This window comes from Plecotus auritus (assembly GCF_963455305.1).
Source record: "Plecotus auritus genome assembly, chromosome: 6".
NCBI lineage: Eukaryota > Metazoa > Chordata > Mammalia > Chiroptera > Vespertilionidae > Plecotus > Plecotus auritus.
Genome location: NC_137773.1, coordinates 41,539,718 through 41,561,519, shown reverse-complemented (window position 1 = coordinate 41,561,519; position 21,802 = coordinate 41,539,718). Strand labels below are relative to the sequence as shown.

Here is a 21,802-nt window from a genome sequence, read left to right as displayed (position 1 = left end):
GGAAAAGAGGGTGAGCAATTAGATAAGTGGAATGAGCTAACTGCTTTTGAGTTTGTATTGAATACTTTTGGGTACAATACACTGAAGAAATCATACCATAACTCTTGAATAGTTCAAGCTGCTTGAGAGGAAGTTCAATTATTTCTCTAATTGCTTTTAGCTGACCATTTAAGCCTCCTATCATGTCGTAAGTTACTTTGAATTGGTTGTCTTGCTCTTTTGAATTTATACCAATTTTTGTAAAATTGACTCTCGTTGTTGAGGAAATGAAGTAGAAAGTATCAGTGTTGCACTTTGCTCCCAGATTGGCTGGCTTTAGGAATCTCTCTTCATTGATAAGGTACTCGTTTCCTCCTCTGGCAGACGCAAAGCTACATTCAAGACCTGTGACTTCCTCTAGCCCAAGCCCACTGCTACCACCAGGACTCTGTGTGACATTTGACAAACTGTCGCCAGTTTTATTTATCTTTCTGTCATCTACTGGTTTGCAGGGAGTACTGCTTGATGGTGGGACCCGAGGCTCTTCCAGATCCAACTGGCTTAGCTGTAAGGACATATCCAGGGTACTAGCTTCTATGCTGGACCGTTTAGAGGCCATTCCCTGAGCATCGGTATCAGGGTCACTCTGAAGCCTTCTCAGTATCATGCCATCTGCCCCTTTCACTCGCAACACTTGCAACTTGCATGGTCGTCCATAGAATGTAATGTATAGAAAGTTGCCTGGTAAAACAATCTTGCCATCTAGAAAATAATTTATTGAAAATATATTTATGTTAGCACAAGTTTTCACCCATTTAATGTTTAAATAGCATTTGTTTTATCTATTAACAAATCTACATGACTAAAGAGACTAAATCAAAGAAGGCAGTATTAATAAAATAACTGCCATGAAAAATAAAGGCCCTAATATTCCCCTAATAAGGGAGCACTATCTGGAGATCAAAGAAAAACAAGATGATTCTCTGAAGTGGGGAAGATTCTATCAACTACATTAATAAATAGCCAGGCAGTCTATATTTGATAATAAACTAACCCAAAATGGTACACTTAAACCAACACACCAATATAACATTTCTCACTGGAAAGAGCAAGAGCTCAAGGATTCAAAGTCTCAGTTCTCCCGCTGACTTTGTCCAGACACGGTGAATATTCTTTCTGTTGCTGAACTGCCAATCAATTAATTGGGGAAAAGAATCCCACACCCCTATCTTAATAGGACATTAATTCATTGAGGAGAATATTCTCTATGCCATTTTGAAGAAAACTATCAAGTAGACAACACCTCAAAGACACATTACAGTATATGCTGCTGCCTTGCTTCTTAAAATTTAAAAAAATATTTAAAATATGTCTCACCTAGTTTTCTCAGAAGACAACCAGCCAATTGTTCTTCATTAATATCCACATTTTTGTCACTGTAAAGGTTTGGGGTGGGGAAAATAGAAATAAACATTAAGTACACCAGAAACTTAAATGTAATATAACACATACATAGTTGTAATGCAGACCTAAGGAAAAGCATAATTAGTTTACAACCTGGAAATGACTTACACAATTTTGGAATGACTTACAAATTTCAGCTAGTTCTTATAGCCATGAAAATCTCATTTGTAGTTTGATGTCCTATTGGCATAAATCAATTTTCTTCAAATATAGGGTACTACCTGCTAGTGGATCATAATCATTTCAGTCAATCCTACCCAGCACTTTTTTAATAGAATACAAATGTCAGAATATATCAAACATAGAAAGGGTAAGTATTGCTTTGTAAGACATTATTACACACAAACATCTATATACTTGTTATATACAAGTACATGTGTGCATATGTGCAATCTATGTATATATACGATAGATGTGTATGTACAATGAACCACAATGAAAAATGTTTATTCTTCGTCAGTCAGAAACATTAGAAAAATGCTGACTTTAATTAATTAATCCCTTACCAAACTTGCCTAGCTTGGTGAAGGACTTTTATTAATAGTTTAATTTATTCCCTTTGTATAATTTATAAATTATCTTCCAGGAAAAATAAACCCTATATTGTACTTTATCTGAAGAGGTAGAAATAAGAAAAATGAGAGTGGTACAATGGAAGTTTATTCTAGAGAAAGGGCATGCCTAAGAAAAATGGGAACCCTTTTTTGACTGATAACTATGTCTGCCAGGAAGGACACTGTTTGAGTACAGGAAGCAGGCAACCCTAAAAATCATGGCACTTGTACAGAACCATGTCCTTGGAGAACATGTGCATTTTTCCTTCTTCTCCATTTGTAAGCAGCCCACGTGGCCTTCGGTTGTGAGCTCTGCCAGACATCAGTGGAAGGGGATGATCGAGCTCAGTGAAAGCTGTTTTAGCAGGCCTATCTGTGCCAGAGCTAAGCCATGTCCTCTACTTTCTCAGTAACAAAACCAATACAGTTGATCTTCATTATTTGCAGTTTCCATATGTGCAAATTCACCTACTTGCTAAAATTTATTTGTAACCCCAAAACCAGTACTAGCAGAGCATTCCCAGTCATTCATGGATGTGCGTAAGGTAAGCAAAAAATCTGAGTCACACAACACCTTCTTCTTTCAACTCATCACAGATGACCAGAGGATGGCAACTGGAGATGATGAAGGACAGTGTAATGTAGAGTGAAAGTTCCAGCTCTGGGACCTCACTCTAGCAGCTGTTAGTGACATGGCCTCACTTCTGAACTACCTCTTCCCTTTTGTAAAATGAAGAAAATAGGATATACCAGAATGAGTTGTTTTAAGGATTTAACATTATAATCTATCTAAAATATACATATTTGCATATTTATATCTATATATGCTAAATACATACATATATATATACTCCAAGGAGCAATGGTTCAATATTTGCTAATTCAGTTTTGGGGACAATTTTATAGGACACAATACCACAAATAATGAGAATCGACTGTGTGTTCATGTGAGAAAGAGAAATACAAGGAGAAAATTTAATGAATCAAATCCTATCTAATAAAAGTAATATGTAAATTGACTATACCTCTGCTATACCCACAAGCCATGCCCACCAGCCAATCAGGACCGAGTATGCAAATTAATCCAACCAAGATGGCTGCAGCCACAGAGAGAGCATGAGACTTGGGTTTCCCCAGCAATGGAGGAAGCCAAGCTTTCCGCCTGGCCTGGCCGGCCCAGGCCTCCGTTCAAGGCTACAAAGTTTCAATTATAGAAGATAAATAAATCCCAACAAAAATGGCAGCAGCCACGGAGCTGGAGAGAGCAGGAGGCCTGAGTTGCCCCTGCTGATGGAAGCCAAGCTTCTGCAGCCCTGGCCTCCGCTCAAGGTACAAAGTTTCAATGATAGAAGATAAATAAATCCCAACAAAAATGGCAGCAGCCACGGAGCTGAGGAGAGCAGGAGGCTTGAGTTGCCACAGTCGATGGAGGAAGCCAAGCTTCCGCAGCCCTGGCCTGCCTTGGCCTCCACTCAAGGCTACGAAGCTTCAATTATAGAACATAAATAAATCCCAACAAAAATGGCTGTAGCCACAGAGCAAGCAGGAGGCTTGGCTCCGCTCAAGGCTACAAAGTTTCAATTATAGAAGATAAATAAATCCCAGATACCAGGGCCTCTGCTTGGGTCACCAGGGGGCGTGGCTGGCCTGCAAACCACCACAGGCCCCTCACCCAGGCCGCCCCACGCCCCAAGGGAACCCCCACCCTGATCCAGGACACCCTTCAGGGCAAACCTGCCGGCACCCACCCGTGCACCAGGCCTCTATCCTATCTAATCCTATCTAATGAGAGTATAATATGCAAATTGACCATCACTCCAACACACAAGATGGCTGCCCCCATGTGGTCAAAGATGACTGCCCCCATGTGGACACAAGATGGCCGCCACAAGATGGCCAGCAGGGGAGGGCAGTTGGGAGGGACCAGGTCTGCAAGGGAGGGCAGTTGTGGGTGATCAGGCCAGCAGGGGAAGGCAGTTGGGAGGGACCAGGCCTGCAAGGGAGGACAGTTGGGGGCGATCAAGCCTGCAGGGGAGGGCAGTTAGGGTTGACCAGGCCAGCAGAGGAGGGAAGTTGGGGGCAACCGGGCCTGCAGGGAAGGGCAGTTGGGGGGGACCCAGGCCTGCAGGGGAGGGCAGTTAGGAGTGACCAGGCCTGCAGGAGAGGTCAGTTAGGGGCAAACAGTCTGGCAGGAGAGGGCAGTTAGGCATCAATCAGGCTGGCAGGGGAGTGGTTAGGGGGTGATCAGGCTGGCAGGCAGAAGCAGTTAGGGGAAATCAGGAAGGCAGGCAGGAGAGCAGTTGGGAGCCAGCAGTCCTGGATTGTGAGAGGGATGTCCGACTGGATCGGGCCTAAATGGGCAGTCGGACATCCCTTGAGGGGTCCCAGATTGGAGAGGGTGCAGGCTGGGCTGAGGGACACACCACCCCCACCCCCGCATGAATTTCGTGCACCGGGCCTCTAGTATATATATATAAACTGAAGAGGAAATTATATGTATCCATAAATGCTTAAATTTACTAGTTAATAGAACTCTGAACCTAGTTATACTTAAATTGTCTCTGTTTATTAAAGTCTGAATAAGAGATATTTATAATATGTATAAGAACAGCAAAAACAACCAACTTTGCTTTTAAAAATGAATAGGTGCAAATAAAATCATTTCCACTAGAAGGAGCTCTAAACTTAGTAATGAAATGTTTTAGATATAGTACAATTGAAGGATTTAAGCAGCAAATTAAAATTAATGATTTTTCTTGCTGAAAATTTTCTTGTCTACGCTCTTCTTGCTAACACATTTAAAAGATTTTTTTTAATAAAAAGTTTAAAACCACCTTCCATGGAAAACCTATACATTCCCTCCATAGCATGAAATCATTATCACCTAAGAGTGCTATGCCCTCAAGAGTGATCATCAAAACTCCAGTCAAATGAGTGCTGTGCCTGCAGCCCTGTTTGAAGTCAGTCTGGAGAAGAATCCTGTGCAATCTGAGCAGAAGCACTAACCAACCCACACAAGAACGGGCAAGTTCCTGCCTTCTCACTGAGCCCATTTCCTCATCTGTGAAAGGGGTAGGTAAGGATACCTTGCAGGATGTTTAGAGGATTAAATGAAAAGAAAAAGGAAAGATGCGTGCATGCACATGTGTGTGCTAGTACACAAATGGTGCTCAACACATGTTGTATTTCTTTTCCTTTCTGCTTTTCATCATTTGTTAAATGTTTGTTAAGTGCTTTGAAAACATTTTCCTGTTTTTAAAGGTAAATATATGCCAAAGCTCAAGCTTGGCATCTATAAAAGTAGCAAAAGAGAGGAAAATATTTTAAAATCAAGCTAGATTGGAAAACGTTCTGTGATTCTTACATTAATATAAACACCAGTCCCCAACTGTTACTAGGGTGATATTAAAATTTCAAAAGATGCTTTTTAAAAATAAATTTTGAGATAGGGGGAGGATCCAAGATGGCGGTGTAGGTAAACACCTAAACTGCTGCCTCGCACAACAATTTCAAAACTACAACTAAAAGACAAAAAGGGACCAGGTCTGCAAGGGAGGGCAGTTGTGGGTGATCAGGCCAGCAGGGGAAGGCAGTTGGGAGGGAACCACGGGAAAGCTTGCTGAGTGGAAGTTCTACAACTAGAAGGAAAGAGAAAAGAGCAGTGAGACGTGCACAAGCGCTGAAAAGCTGAGGTACGGACGCGCGCGAATCAGACTGGCGGCGGGCGACTGGGAGCACTGCTTTTTTCAACCCGAAGGGAAACAAGCTCCCAATTACTCTGAACTCCAGTCTCTGGGGAGACGCGGGGGACCCAAACTCCTACGGGGAGAAGCTGGTCTGTCTGTCATTGGGTCGGAAAGTGAGGGTGGCTTGCTTGCAGGGCTGCGCGCAGGAATAATTGTTTATTGCGCTGGGGTGTGGGACACGGGGACGCAGTCGGAGACGCAGAGCCGGCTTACTGGCAGCCATCACTGTTTGCCACGCCCTAGCCTAGTGCTGGCCTGAGACCCCGCCCTGAGACTCCACGCTGCACAATCTACAAACCCACCCAAGCTCCAAGCAGGGGCTTTAGCATATGAATGGCCTGCCCTATCGCAGCTTAACCTAGCAAACTTGCAGCCAGGGTCAGACAGCTCCAAAACCTCCAAACCTCAAGCAAAGAGGAGAAAAACTGTAGTTCTTGCTGTAGCGCCTGCTGGGTGGCCTCAGACAGTAGCTGACCTGCACCCCATTGGAGATCCAGAAGCCAGTGTACCTAGTGGTCAGAGTGAGACACCAGATTTCAACTCCTCACATCCATAAGCGACACATTCAAGAGGCAGACTCAGTGAGCACCAAAGCCCCACTGAAACAAGTCCTGCACCATAAGCGTGTCTCCAGCGCAGCAGTTCTTCCATTATAGACACAGCGGGTCCCCACAGCCAATTGGCCTAGAGGTCAATTCCTCCCAGTGTACCAACAGCAATCAAGGCTTAACTACACCAAGACTTTGCACTCAGCCCACAAAGGGGTGCACCAAGAGCGTCCACCTCAGGTGATTGGGGAGGCTGAACTACTGGCCCCTATAGGTCACCTACCACACAAAGCCACTCCATCAACACAGGGAAGCAGAGACAAAGAAACATGTCACGAATGAAAGAAATGGAGGAAAGCAAAATACTGGACGACATAGAGTTCAGAACCACATTTATAAGGTTACTCAAGAATCTTCTAAAAACCGCCGAGAAACTTGATGAGACCACCGAGGAGCTTAGTGAGACCTTCAAGGACCTTAATGAGAATGCCAAAAAAATGGAAAAAGACCAGTAAGAAATTAAGCATACACTGTCTAAAATAAAGAATATACAGAAACTCAACTGTAGATCAACGTACCCCAAGAATCAAACCAAAGATCTGAAATATGAGAAAACAAAAGCACCCAACCAGAAAAACAAAAAGAAAAAAGAATCCAAAAATATGAAGATAGTGTAAGGAGCCTCTGGGACAACTTCAAGTGTACCAACATCCGAAATTTTGGGGTGCCAGAAGAAGAGAGAGAGCAAAATACTGAAAACTTATTAGAAGAAATAATGACTGAAAACTTTCCCTACCTGGTGAAAGAAATAGACTTACAAGTTCAGGAAGCGCACAGAACCCCATACAAGAGGAATCCAAAGAGGACCACACCAAGACACATCATAATTAAAATGCCAAGGGCAAAAAACAAAGAGATAATCTTGAAAGCAGCAAGAGAAAAACAGCTAGTTACCTACAAGGGCGTACCGATAGGACTGTCAGCTGATTTCTCAACAGAAACTATGCAGGCCAGAAGGGAGTGGCAAGAAATATTCAAAGTGATGAATAGCAAGAACCTACAACCAAGATTACTCTACCCAGCAAAGCTATCATTCAGAGTTGAAGGTCAGATAAAGAGCTTCACAGATAAGAAAAAGCTAAAGGAGTTCATCACCACCAAACCAGGATTACATGAAATGCTCAAGGGTATTCCTTAAGAAGAGGAAGAAGAAAAAGGTAAAGATAAAAATTATGAACAACAAAATGACATCAAATACATACCTACCAACAAGTGAATCTAAAAATCAAGTGAATAAAAAATCCAAAGAACAAAATGGACTGGTGAATATAATAGAATCAGGGACATAGAAAGGGAGTAGACTGACCATTCTCAGGGGGAAGGGGGTGTGAGGGGTGCGGGAAGAGATTGGACAAAAACCTTACACCTATGGATGAAGACAGTGGAGGGGGGTAAGGGCGTGGGGTGGGGTGGAGAATCAGATGGAGGGGAGCTATGGGGGGGGAAAAGGGGAACACCTGTAATAATCTGAACAATAAAGATTTATTTAAAAAAATAAAGTTAAAAATAATAAAAAATAAAAATAAATTTTGATAATATTTTTACATGCAAACTGAATCAAAATCCTATTAGATACAGAATACCCAAGAGGATGGGAGATATGCTTTAATTATATTGATATGCTGCTTCAAACAACTAGTCTTTGGTGAGGAGATATTTAAAAATCTGATAGAAATAACTCTCTCACTAAATTGAATAATCAATGAGTTAAAAAATATACAATCAGCCCAGCCAGTATAGGTCAGTGGTTGAGCATCAACCTATGAACCAGGAGGTCATGGTTTGATCCCCAGTCAGGGCACACGCGAGGTCAATCACCCAATGTGGTGTGCAGAAGACAACTGACCAATGATTCTCTCTCATCATTGATGCTTCTATCTCTCTCTCTCTCTCTCTCTCCCTTCCTCTCTGAAATCAATAAAAATATATTTATTTATATACTTTGCTTGAACAGTCTTAATTAAAACTTATTTCTTGCCTACTCACAGTAGCCTACTCCCTTCTTTACAGCTGTAAAAAAGATAAGAAGCCCTGAGTAGTACACTGCAGAATAAGATGAAAAACATAGTTAAATACCTATCAGCAATAATTCTCTCATCTACATTGTCAGGGCACACTCTAATCATAGGAACTAGAGAGTCCCTAGTCCCTAAGTTACATAGCACTCGTCTAGCTAGCACTCTGTAATACAGGAGGCAACTAGCCACTCACAGGTGGTCAGTCCAAACTGAGATGTGCTATAACTATAACATACACACCGGATATTGAAAACTTAGTTTAAAAAACAGAATGAAAAATATCTTATTAATCGTTTTTTATAGTTATAAGATTTTACACATATTGGTTAAATAAAATATATAATTATAATAAATTTCACGTTTCTTTACTTTTTAAATGTGGTTACTAGAAAAGGCAAAATTACATATGTGGTTCACACTTGTGACTTTCATTATATTTCTACTAGGCATAGGCAACACTGATTCAGTCACCAAAGGAAAAAGCCAAACCTGAGTGCCACGTCCATTTCCTCAGCCTGCAGCACAGCACCCAAAAGAGGCTGTACATGGATGGCGTCACCAACTCTGACACCCACATTCTTCTGTGCTATTTCACTCAGGCCAACCTTGCCTCCAGGAAATCCTGATACAGGCCAGGCTGTATAGACCTGCCCAGAAGAGATAATAAAGATTCACAGAATATCAGTAATTTATAAAGCAGAAAATTAAGCACAGCCAAGTACATGGATCTGCCAACCCCCAAAAGGGTTACAATCTGACACAAGTTACAAAAAAGTTTTATAAATATTACATTTTTGCAAAGATTAGGAATGACCCCACAGTGAAAACAGTGAAAGATCTGAGAGGTGGAGTTAGGAAAAGAGACCAAGGAGAGAAGAAAATGAGATAAAATCCCGAAGGCACGCTGACTATCAGGTAACCCAGCCTAGAGCATAAACTACATCCAAGAAGTAGTGAGGGGCCCAGCACCAGAGTTCCTGGGAACATGGACCTCATCAGACAAATGTTAAGCTCCAGATAGAGAGGGCTGAGTTCACACATTTAGTGTCTTCTCGTCCACAAGACACAGTAAAGTTTTTAAAAATATAAGCCCAGAGGGTGGTGGTGGGGCGGGGGGGAGGTAAGAGATCAACCGAAGGACTTGGATGCATGCATATAAGCATAACCAATGGATGCAAGACATTCGCGAGGGGGGTAGGGCATGTGCCCAGGGAGTAGGGAAGGCCAGGGGAAGGTCAGTGGGGGGGAAAAGGAGACATATGTACTATTTGTAATACTTTAAACAATAAAATAACATTAAAAAAAAGATTTAAAAAAAATATATATATATATGCCCAGAACTATGAAAAGAATGGGAGGCGTGACACCAGCAGATAAGAGATTTCAAAACCTTTCCAGAGGGCCCCAGTGGATGAGAGAACACTGAGTAATAGCAGAGAAGATATGGCAAAGATAGAGGCAGGGGCTGGCAGCAGAGAAGAAAGCCAAGCTGCTGAAAACGGCAACAAGGAGAAACACAGCTGAAACTAGGAAGAGTAATCAAATGTTTGTATAAAAAAGAGATGACTTCATACCCCAAAACAGTATTTCTGTAGAGAAAAGTAACAGACTGGGAAGAATAAGGACAATAAGTGGATGTCTCACTACCTCCCAAGGAAAGATCTCTCTCTCTCCATTATGACATTTAGGGCTATATTCCCACTGTAATCATAGACATCAAAGAAGGGGAAAGTTTACATTGGTGTGAGGGTCTTTAAAATATAGTTTTTCATTTTTCCCTGCTTGTTCTGAAAATTACAATAAAAAAAACACACACCCTCAAATCTTTCCAAACTAAGTAAATGACAAGGACTCTTACCTCTTGTTTTCCATGTAAACTGGTAAGCAGCACTGGTCGGCCGATACTTATATTTGCAGACTTCATAGTGCCAAGTCCAAGTTGAACAAGGGAATTCTGGAACTTTTTAGGAACTTTGTCATCTACCAAGAAGCAAAAGAAAATGATTTTTGCACTATTTTGTCACTGAAGTTAAGGCATGCTTTCTTTTGGAGGAAATAAAAATCCTTTACCAACATAACCACATGAATACACTTACTGTACCCTGGAGAAACCACTGTTGCAGCCCTTCTTACTTTAACAAATAAACTTAAAACCAAATCTTTTGAGGATCCAGACAGTATAAGTGCTAACTAAAAAGTAAAAATAAAAAAGTTGTTTTATGGAGTAGGTATTAGTTTTCATTATTTAAAAAAAAATCTTGCCCTGGCTGGTTTGGCTCAATGAAGGGTCCTGGGTTCAATTCCAGTCAAGGGCACATGCCCAGGTTGCGGGCTCAATCCCTAGTGGGGGGCGTGCAGGAGGCAGCCGATCAATGATTCTCTCTCATCATTGATGTTTCTCTCTCTCTCTCCCTATCCCTTCCTCTCTGAAATCAATAAAAATACATTTAAAAATATAGATAGGTAGGTAGGTAGATAGATAGATAGATAGATAGATAGATAGATAGATAGATAGATAGATAGATCTTGACATCCACTATCCCCAGTAACTAACTTCATGCTTATTGAGCACTTATGTGCCAGATTAACTAATGAGATAGTAAAAGTAATTTCACAAAACCTTCCAGGTTTCACTTAGTCATTCAGCAAATCTTTACTATGCGATAGACACTACACTAGACACTGGGGATACGGAAGTAGACACAGTCCTTGGCTTTATGTCGCTGACAATCTAATAGGATAACAGAGTTATAAACCGTCACTGAGCCCTAGCCAGGTGGCTCAGTTGGTTGGAGCATCGTACAGTACACTGAAATGTTGCGGGTTTGATTCCAGTTCAGGGCACATTAACTAGATTGCAGGTTCCATCCCCCATTGGGGCCCATATGAGAGGCAACTCAGCGATGTTTCTCTCGCTAACATTGATGTTTCTTTCTCTCTCCTTTCCTATCTCTCTAAAAATAAATTTTAAAAAGCATATTCTCAAGTGAGGATTTTTAAAAAATCACTGAATAACTGCATAATTATAAACAAAGATTAATGCAATAAAAAAATGACGCAGAATGCTAGAAAGCCTTTAATGTGGGATCTGATCTCATTTGGAAGAATAAGAGAAAGCTTCTCCAAGGAAATATTGCTTCAATTCAGATCTGAAGGAAGAGTAGGAATTAAATGAAGAGGAAAAAAGATAATTCTGAGCAGAGAACAACATGTCCAGAGATCGTGGGCAGAAGGGAGTACTGTGCATCAGAGGGAAGAGGACAGGCAGAGAGAGTGGTGGGAGAAAAGCCACGTAAGGAAGGTCAAGACCATTCAGGGCAGCAGGTGATATCAAGCTGCTGGTCTTTATCCAACAGCAACGACAGGACAGTGAGGGGTGAAATGAGGGTTCATGACAGGATGTTCATTTAAAAGACCATTCCAGCTGCAGAGCAGGAAGTAAATGGAAAGGCTGATGTAGTAAGCAGTCCAGATGAGAGAGGATAGTGTCTGGATTATGACGGAAGCAATGGAACAGAGTGAAAAACAGCAATGTGGGAAATATTGAGGTCATAAGCAGGACTTGGTGGTGGACTGAATATTGGAGACAAGAGGTGTCATACATGACTCCTAGGTTTCTGAATAGGAGTTCTTGAGATCAGTCTTGAAGTAACTTTGAAAATTCCAAGAGAAGAGATATAGCCCAGTGCTATTTAAATTGTAGTTGGCAAACTATTTGCTTCTGGTTCCTGATAAGCACAGAAAATAAGAATAAATGTTTAGAAGCTTTTATTTATTTTTTATTTTTTAATATATTTGTATTGATTTCAGAGAGGGGGGAGAGGGAGAGAGATAGATAGAAACATCCATGATGAGAATCATTGATTGGCTGCCTCCTGCACACCCCACACTGCAACCCAGGCATGTGCTCTGACCAGGAATTGAACCCTGACCTCAACCACAGATAGATGCTCAACCACTGAACCACGCCAGCCGAGCTTATTGTATTTTTAAAACTGTGCTGATCTGTGGCATATCTTAAGTTTTAAAATCTTTCCTATAGAGTTGGAGAAGCATTGGTCTAGAGCAGTGGTCGGCAAACGGCGGCTCACGAGCCACATGCGGCTCTTTGGCCCCTTGAGTGTGGCTCTACCACAAAATACCACATGCAGGCGCACACGTACAGTGCGATTGAAACTTCGTGGCCCATGCGCAGAAGTCGGTTTTTGGCTCTCAAAAGAAATTTCAATCGTTGTACTGTTGATATTTGGCTCTGTTGACTAATGAGTTTGCCGACCACTGGTCTAGAGCAGCAATTTTCAACTAGCCTGCCACAAGAATTTTTAAAGCATGCCTACTTAGGGGTACTGACCTCTTTTCCCTTAGACCAGTGGTTGGCAAACTGCGTCTCGCGAGCCACATGCGGCTCTTTGGCCCCTTGAGTGTGGCTCTTCCACAAAATACCACGGCCTAGGCGAGTCTATTTTGAAGAAGTGGCGTTAGAAGTTTAAGTTTAAAATATTTGGCTCTCAAAAGAAATTTCAATCGTTTTACTGTTGATAATTGGCTCTGTTGACTAATGAGTTTGCCGACCACTGCCTTAGACTGTCAAATTTTTAAAAAAAATGACAACAGCCAACCCAACAATAGCTGTCCGGTGTGAATGAATCAAAATCATACCAATTTTTTGGTCAGACTGGCAAAAAACATATTTTTGGTATGCTGAAGAATTTTAATAGTTTATGTGTGCCATGAGATGAAAAAGGTTGAAAATTGCTGGTCTAGAGGACAAGTAAATCAAGACTGAGAAATAGTATAAACTAGAAATATAAATCTGAAAATGCTGAGGACATAGATGGGTAAACTCTGGGCAGCGAATAAACTTGCCAAAGAAAGATTTATAAAGACAAGAAGAGCTTTAGGACTAAGAATTGAGGAACTTCAACTTTTTTTAATCCTCACCCTAGGATATAGTTATTGATTTGAGAGAGAGGAAAGGGGGCGGGAGGGAGGAACATGGATCATTGCCTCTGCACGTGGAACCCACACCTTTTGGTGTGCAAGACAATGCTCTAACCAACTGAACCGCAGGACAGGGCGAGGAACTAACTTCACCATTTGGAAGAAGATGAGCCTGGAAAGAAAACCAAGTACCGACAAAAGGTAGAGGTGAAACTAGAAAAGTCTGACGAGGCGTCAAATGAAGAAGTCAAGTGCTTCCAGTTGGAGGACATGGTGGCTTCCTGGCCGAAGCTGCGGGGAGGTCAAGCGCAGTCAGCGACGGCGGCGGGGTCAGTGGCCCGGGCAGCTCCGCGGGGGCGGGGGGGGGGGGGGAACGAACATGAGTGGAGGTCTAGCAGGCACGGCCCCGGAGCAGAGGGGCCGAAGGGCGGGGGAGGGGGGCGCAGGGGGACAGGGCGGGAAGGGAGGGTAAAGGAGGCGCGTTTGAAGCCGGCGCCGAGCGCACTGAAGCGGACGGGGAGGACCTGCCTGGGGACAGGACGCACTGTTCCCCAGCCCCCGGGAGACAATGACTCTAAGACGAGAGCCTAGCTTTAGGGCTGCCTTTGGGGTCCGCGGGAGACAGACTCACGTCCTGCCACCGGTTCACTCTGCCCCACTTTTCAGGGCTTTGCCGATCAACGACCTTTCAGGCAAACCCGTCCTCCCAGCTCCTGGGAGCTGAGACCTGGGGGGCTGGCTCGGAGGTCGTCTGGGCTCAAACGTGTAGCTGAGGAATCTACAGAATGGGCACAATTAACCCCGCACCCGCACCCCAGGGAGTCCGCGAGGATTAGACCTGACGGGGACACGCAATGAAGAGCTGCCCCTGAAATCAGAGCCTGCGCGGCCGTGCAAGAAGCAGCCACCTTTCCGTCCCGAAGGCGCAGGGGCGCCACTCAGGAAGGGTGTCCCCATATCTTGACTGAACTGGGCTCAGTGTTTCGTCCTCTATGCAGGCTAGGTAGGCGCAATGTGGCCGCTAAATATGTCGTCCATCTTACACGAGGCAAAGTTGTCCCAAGTGCAACTTGGCAATTCAAGGCAACAAAAGGGACCGTTGAGTCAGTCACGGAGAGGGCACTTGTGCCTTGCCCGAGGCGCGCGTGGCCCCGAGCCCCTCACAACCCGGTCTCGCCCACCCTTCATAGCGCCGCGCCTCCAGGCCCACCGCCTGGTCTCCAACCCCTCAGGTGGCGCCCCCTCCGCCTCTGGCCGCCCTCCCAGCCACTCTCACCCTTTTCTAGGAAGTTGATCACCGCCAGAGTCCCAGTCGCCGCCGCGAAGCCGGCTTCGGGACAAGCAGCCGAGGCCCCCGCAGGAGAGCGAGCCGTGGAGGGCGAAGGCGAACCCCTGTCGGAGCTCCGGTTGGACCGTTTTCTGTTCTTCTTGGAAGACATGATCCACAGGCAGCCTGGAAGTTGAAGCAGTGAAGCCGGCTCAACGTGCGCGCTTTACTGTGGGAAAAACTTCCGGGGCAGAAGTCAGCGAGGCTCCACCCCCGCGCCGAAATTCCCGGAGTGAAGCGCAAATGGAGAGGCGGGGAAACCAACCGTCTTCAGAACCTGAGGTCTTTGAAGAGGTCGAAGAGGTTTTTCTGTAAAGGAAAACGGATTAGGTGGATGGAAGCGTCCTTTAGATTGTACATTCCTGAAAGACAGGACTTTTTCGTAACCCATTCGTCTTCCCCATCCCTGAATATCTGTGCGTTGAATTAAACTATTATGGGGAGGGGAATAGTGGAGGGAAAGTTTCTCTTCGTTTTTCTGGAGCCGGGCATACTCCTGAGAGGAGCTGGTGGACAGGACTTCGAGGTCTCCTGGGTATAGCGCTGCAAAGTGGTAAGCCCAGCTCAACTCTGAGAAGCCTGTGCGGCTCTCTTCTCGGGTTTACGGTAGCGCCTCCTCCCCGCAGCGCGTGGGCGGGGCGATTTGGGGGCGAAACGTACGGCGGGCTTGGGCCGGCACGGGGATGTTGCCCCTGCGGAGCGGGGGCTATCTGCGCGCGGTGCTGGCCCGGGCCCGAGGCACCAAGCTCTCAGCTGCGCCCTGCAGGGCCTCGGGCGGCTTAAGTGGTGCGCGGGATTCCCCCGCCGAAGCCGGCTGGCTGCGGGGCGAAGTGGACAGATTCGGGGGCGTCTCGGTGCGGCTGGGCGCTCTGGACCGCCTGGACGCTGCCACCTTCCAGAGGGGCCTACATGGCAAGTGCCTGGGCCGAGGGTCCCGGGCTCCCCGGCTCCCATCGAAGTAACCGAGACCCACACGCCTCCGCCTGTCGGGTACCGAGCCCGGAGGGCGCGCGTGATCGCACCCGCCTCCCTGGTTCCCCGGCCCTTTGCTGGGAGGTCTCTGAGACGGTTGGGGAAAATGGTGACGATCACAGGCTCTGGGATCAACAGCCCGAGTTTCTGGTCCACCTTCCAGCGTGTGACCTTCACCTTGGGCAGGTTCTGTAAACCTCCATTTCCTCTTGGGTAAAACCGGGTAATAGCTGCGCATGGAGTCGCTGAGGGTTAAGTTGGATCAAGAACATGACGTGCTTAGCACGGTGTTGCCCATAGTTAGCGATCAGTAGATCTTGTCAGTATCATCACTTTATTATTCACTGCCTTGCCGGGCTCTTTGCCCAGACTCTCATACACGTGGTGGACAGTGAGTGGACCAGAGGTTCCCAGTGGTCATATTTGCACTCAAATCGGATCAGGGGCTGTGGCGTCAGGAACTAGAGTTTGCCGGTGCTTAACAGAGGACAAAGCTTTTGTGATTAATCAAGGAGGGCGTGGGTGGCTTGCCTTCAGTGAGAAAACTCCCCATTCTCTTAACCTTGAGCCTGGTGATAAGAAGGAAAAGTTTGGAAGGAGGAGCCTTCTTCATTTTGAGAGAAGCCTTGATTTGGTGAGCAGCCAGTTTTTCAAACTGCCCCTGAGGCTCCTTATCATCAGATTGAAGGTAGTCCATGGAAATGCAGCCAGGGATAGAGCCTCAGACTAACCGGAGCTTCAAATAATCTGTCCTGTTGAGCAATATAGCAAGTGAGCATCCATGTAAATATAATCGAGCTGGGTTTTTGTTTTTGTTTTTTGAGAATCTCTGTAAGAGTTTATTTGAGCCAAACTGACTCTGTCTGGGAGCAAGCTCTCAAGTGCTCCTATTTCTTTAATCATCTTTATTCCCAAACTACTTCTCATTTTTTCTCCTGCTTGTGAATAATTGCTGACTCCAGCAGTACCACCCGTAGGAGAGTCAATGTTCATTCTCTAAAAGGTGTACCGATGTGTGGGCAGATACAGGTACTTACTGCACACACTTGTCAATAGTCAGTGACGGGACAGGTAATGCAAACAGGAAGGAGGCTGGGTTTGGAGTCACACATCCAGGTTTCAAGTTCCAGGCCCTGCCACAAGCTTCCGCGGGCATTTAGGCCTTTCACCATGGAAAGTATTTGCCTCTTAAGTTGCTTATGTGAATAATGCCAGCCCAAATTACTGGATAGATGTGGTGATCCAAGATAAATTATATGAAACTTACTTATAAACTCAGAAGTGCCATATACTTTTTATTTTTTAAATAAATTCTATTGTATTTAAGTGCTAGACACTGTTTTAAGGACTTTACAAATACTAATTTCCTTAATCCTCATAACAGCCGTGGGAGGTAGGTACAATATTATCTTCATTTTAAAGATGATGGGCCGAAACCGGTTTGGCTCAGTGGATAGAGCGTCCGCCTGCGGACTGAAAGGTTCTGGGTTCGATTCCGGTCAAGGGCATGTACCTTAGTTGCGGGCACATCCCCAGTGGGAGGTGTGCAGGAGGCAGCTGATCAATGTTTCTCTCTCATCGATGTTTCTAGCTCTCTATCCCTCTCCCTTCCTCTCTGTGAAATATCAATAAAATATATTTTTAAAAAAATAATAAATAAATAAAAATAAAGATGATGGTACTGAGGCACAGAGAGATTCTAACTTCCCCGGGCTCTGGAATCTATTCTTATTGCACTGAACTGCTTCCTAGAGCTACTGCTGGTTCTACTGTTTCTGAGTAAAACAAAACTGAATAGCATTTCCTATAAAGAAAAACCGAAGTCATCTGAGGATCACATGCACCCTGTGTGTGTCACTGTGTTAGCCACACTGACTACAGAACTTCCTAGAACTTGCATACTTTATTTAAAAACAAAGTTATATTTTATCATCTTGAAATTTGTAAATTAAAAAATCAAATGACAATCGAACTCTTAAAGAGTAACTAGGCCTTCCGGTTTGGCTCAGTGGATAGAGCGTCTGCCTGCAGACTGAAAGGTCCCAGGTTCAATTCCGGTCAAGGGCATGTACCTTGGTTGCAGGGCACATCCCCAGTGGGGGGTGTGAAGGAGGCAGCTGATCAATGTTTCTCTCTCATCAATGTTTCTTACTCTCTGTCCCTCTCCCTTCCTCTCTGTAAAAAAATCAATAAAATATATTTTTAAAAAAATAAAATAAAAAATGAAAAAAAAGAGTAACTAGAAGCCCATAATACTCGTTTATAAAGATTAAGACTTGTGACAGGCCTTCCAGTTGCTGTGGCAACATGGGTCCACCTGAGGCCCTGCTGCTGAGAATACAGAGGCCCAAGGAGCTGCTGTCCCTCGAGGCCGATGGACCCATAGGGAGGGAACTGATCTTAATGTTTGTCATGTTGCTCCCCCGGCCCTACATTATTTGGAAATAAAAAAAAGGTAATTTTATTCTCAAAAAAAAAAATTTAAAACGTAGGTGTTAAAAGAAACATTAAAATGGCATTTTAAGTCAGTTTTTTTGTTCGTTCTACAACTATTGATCATCAGTTATGTGCCAAGAATTGTCTCTGGTGATATGAATATAAAGGTCATCACTGTACTGCGTATTCACAAGGAATTCGGTCTGGTGGGGAAATCACATAAACAAGGTCGTCGTGATAATAAAACATGGTAGTTGCCGCGATGCTGGTATTACCAGGACATTTTGGGATCCCCGCCCCCATAGCTAACTAGTAAGGGAAGTGGATGCTTAAAATGGCTTCCTGGAGGAGGTGACACCCTAAGATGAGTTCGAATTCATTTCGTTCCTCTCACTGGCAACCACTGACGCTATTTTATCTTCTCCATTGTAGCTGCAATACAGCAGTGGCGATCGGAAGGCAGAGCAGCGGTCTGGCTGCACGTCCCCATCCTGCAGAGCAGATTTATTGCCCCGGCCGCCGCACTGGGCTTCTGCTTTCACCACGCAGAAGCGGACTCATCCACGCTGACCCTGTGGCTGGGACAAGGGCCCAGCAGACTTCCAGGATATGCGACACATCAAGTGGGAGTTGCGGGTCAGTTTCTAACTCAAGACCGTCAACATTAACTTTTTAAAGGTTCCCCCAATTTCTTACTTCGTACAGCTTGAGCGATGGTGTATCCTTGTGGAAAATTTTGTTGAAATGATTATCCTTGGGACTATTGCTAGTGCTTTGAATAGAGGAAGTCTGCCCTGTGAATCAGCACGTGGCAGCTCTGAGCACAAGCAAGTTAAGCATTTTGTTTTCCAAAGGATGTGTTTGAACGTGTTTCACACCCATGTGAACTTCACTACTCAAATAGTAACACTGAATGGGGACCAGGCAATAAGTTCATTATGGCAAAACATATTAGTACTAATTATGTAAATATGTAGAATAAAAGATAACAAGGTTGAATTTAAGATAAAGCAAACCAGCTTTTTAATGTTTTGAACATTACTTCTTAAAGACATTTACATTTAGTTATTGTGCCAGTTTCTTAAAATAACATAATTTAAATGTATTCTAGAATTTCAAAGTTACTGATTAGCTTTTTTTTGAGAGAGTGGAAGGGATGGGGAGAAAGAGAGAGAGAAACATCAATTGGTTGTCCCAGGACCCTTTGGCCCACAGGCCAGCACTTATCCATTGAGCCAAACCTGCTATGGCCAGCCACATAGTCTTAAGAAAAATCTTGATTTAGGTTAAGACAGGTTCTCAAATTGTGATGTTCAGAATAATCACCTAGAAAACTTGTAAAACAGATGCTGGGAATGACTCCCAAGAATTTTTTTAAGAAGGTCTGAGGTTGGGCCTGAAAATTTGCTTCTCTAATAAGTTCTCTGCTGCTGCTGCTGTTCTCTTTGAGAATCAGGGTTAAGAACATTCCTAGATTTCCAGAAAAACTAAAATAGTAAAGAATCCTCATGACCTAAAATAAGTGAAAGCAGTAATACATTAATTAGTAATGTAATCAATAATAATTTTATTTGTCTTCATATAATTTACAAGAGGTTTTAAAGGTAGCTTGTACCTTTGAAATCATTTAAAGGAATTATTCAAGGATCTCCAATGTTTTCTCTGTCCATGGTCTCAAGCACAGGCACTCAGAAACTTTCCATTTGGTTCTGCTTCACAAGACTACTTGAAAAATTTGATGAAAGCCTCACACTTCATTAGGAAGTCATACGAATGATTGTCCATTCATTGGTACAGACTAAGAGTTTCCACATATTATTACAGAATTGGTACTATGTGCATAAAGAGTATTCTACGAAAGACTTGTTTCTATCTACGTACTATATTTTATATTGGAGTTAAGATCTACCACAGGAATTTGGGGAATGAGATTCTGGAACCTGACAAAAATCGTGAATAAGTAGGATTTGAAGTGGCTATTGGGGATGGGGACAAGATAATGTAAGAATATGGTCTGGAAAGGTACAGAGTTTTTAGGTGAAGAGAAAATAGTTGACATTTGTTGCTATAAGCAACAAAAGTGGGTGTGGCTGGTAGAGGGGATTAGGACCTAGAATATGCCACTTTAGGTCATACTTTTAGTATTTTAAGTTGAAGACAATGGAGAAACAGCAGATGTAGGAAGAGTTCTGTGCCACCTTTCTACCTAAAAGTAGAGCATAAGTTTCTTGTATCAGGAGGAGGAGAGCGTTCTTATCCCCGGAGGTGCGAGTTGACACTGAGAGGAGTCTGGGCAAACACACTGACATGACCTTTGTATTCTATCAGTTTCCCCCAGATGCTTTCTAGCCCCTTTCCCATAATTTACCTCCCCTAGTCCAAACCCACAATTTATCGCTCTTTGTTAAAATGGTAACTACTTTTCTGGAGATTTTCTTTCTATGAAGTGCTCCACTCCTACTCCAGGCCACATAAAAATATTAACATTAAATAAAATGTATATTTTTCTCCATTAATCTGTTTTCTGTCAATTCCATTCAAACTCCCCAGATCTAGAACCTAAGTGGGTAGAGGAAAATTCTTTCATCCCCTCAGAGCCTTTAAACCCATTGGCTTCTCTTCCTGCATACTCTTCCCTAGGGCTTTAGAGGTGAGTCTTCTGCTCAAATACCTCCTCAGAAACACTCCTGGCCTTTCTGTCTAACACAGAGTCCTCCCATATGTCAGTCCCATCATCCTTTGTCCCTTTATCTAGCTGTTTTCCTTTATAGGACTTCTGCAATTATTTCATTTACTTAGATTCCCCCACAATAACATAAACTCCATGAAGGCAGATATTTTATCTCTTGTTCACCACTGTCTCCTCAGGTTAAAGACAGTGTCTGGTATAAAGTCAGTGCACAATAACTATTTCTTGAATGAGTGTTTGGATAGATATTTAGATGGAAACCCTCTGAGAACACAGCTATAGTGCGGTGAAGGGGCTGTGTTGCCATGACAATGACTGCTGCAAACCAGGCCCACTGGAGGTCAGTCTTAGAGCAGCCTGAACGTGGACAGTCAAAATGATGCCACTCATGGGGTTACTGTGAGGAATGCCTGAGGTAATGTACAGAAAGCACGTGCACAGTTCCTGACTAATGCCAATAATATACTAAATAACCTCTGTTTAATCTCTGATCTCTTCAGGTTTAACCTTTGTATTGTGATCAGCAGGGGCCACTCATATTGTGCTTTAGCACTGCTCAGTTTGTCTTTGGAATATTTTGCTCATGTTTGTAGTGAATTCATTAGGGAAAAGCTCAATCTGAGTAATCACAAATTATTAAAATTTAAGAGTAGGATTCCTTGGTCTTTCTTTGGCATTTTATCCTTTGTAAAGTCCAATTAAATTATAGTTTATGTTTTCTAATAGAAGCCAACATTAATATTAATTATATCTCAGTGGTTTTCCTTATTGCTTAAAAATACTAAAATGTGTTTTCATTTCAGAGAAAATTGCTCTTCCTGTGTTCCACATACCTACCCCCTTCTATATTTTATCTCCAGATAGCATGTGTCACTTTCTCATGTTCTATATAATTTACTTTTTGTTTGCCATCTCCTCTTACACACATATACCCAAACACACACACACACACAACTTGTGAACCCCATTGAGGATAGGGTGTTTTGTTTTGTTCACCACTATATCCCTATCACTCAGAAAAGTGCCTGACACATAATTGGAGCTCAATTCATATACTATATATAGATC

The 21,802-nt window shown here is 43.5% G+C and overlaps 2 protein-coding genes across 3 annotated transcripts in view; one reads left to right on the top strand and one right to left on the bottom strand.

Moving 5' to 3' along the window:
* The window catches only part of AFG2A (AFG2 AAA ATPase homolog A), a 256,818-nt gene extending 242,007 nt beyond the window's left edge, over positions 1 to 14,811 (bottom strand). The window contains exons 1-5 of one of the 2 annotated variants that reach the window (XM_080674407.1): positions 14,587 to 14,811; positions 10,228 to 10,349; positions 8,859 to 9,016; positions 1,357 to 1,415; positions 97 to 741 (exon numbers count right to left, since the gene is read on the bottom strand). In XM_080674407.1, the coding sequence (XP_080530533.1) occupies positions 97 to 741; positions 1,357 to 1,415; positions 8,859 to 9,016; positions 10,228 to 10,349; positions 14,587 to 14,749 (1,147 nt within the window). In that variant the 5' untranslated portion in view covers positions 14,750 to 14,811. The remainder of the gene's footprint in view (positions 1 to 96; positions 742 to 1,356; positions 1,416 to 8,858; positions 9,017 to 10,227; positions 10,350 to 14,586) is intronic. The other variant, XM_080674408.1, reaches the window with a different exon arrangement.
* A 483-nt stretch (positions 14,812 to 15,294) lies between these two features.
* NUDT6 (nudix hydrolase 6) overlaps positions 15,295 to 21,802 on the top strand; it is an 18,069-nt gene continuing 11,561 nt past the window's right edge. The window contains exons 1-2 of the mRNA XM_080671915.1: positions 15,295 to 15,549; positions 18,478 to 18,702. Of these exons, the coding sequence (XP_080528041.1) occupies positions 15,321 to 15,549; positions 18,478 to 18,702 (454 nt within the window). The 5' untranslated portion in view covers positions 15,295 to 15,320. The remainder of the gene's footprint in view (positions 15,550 to 18,477; positions 18,703 to 21,802) is intronic.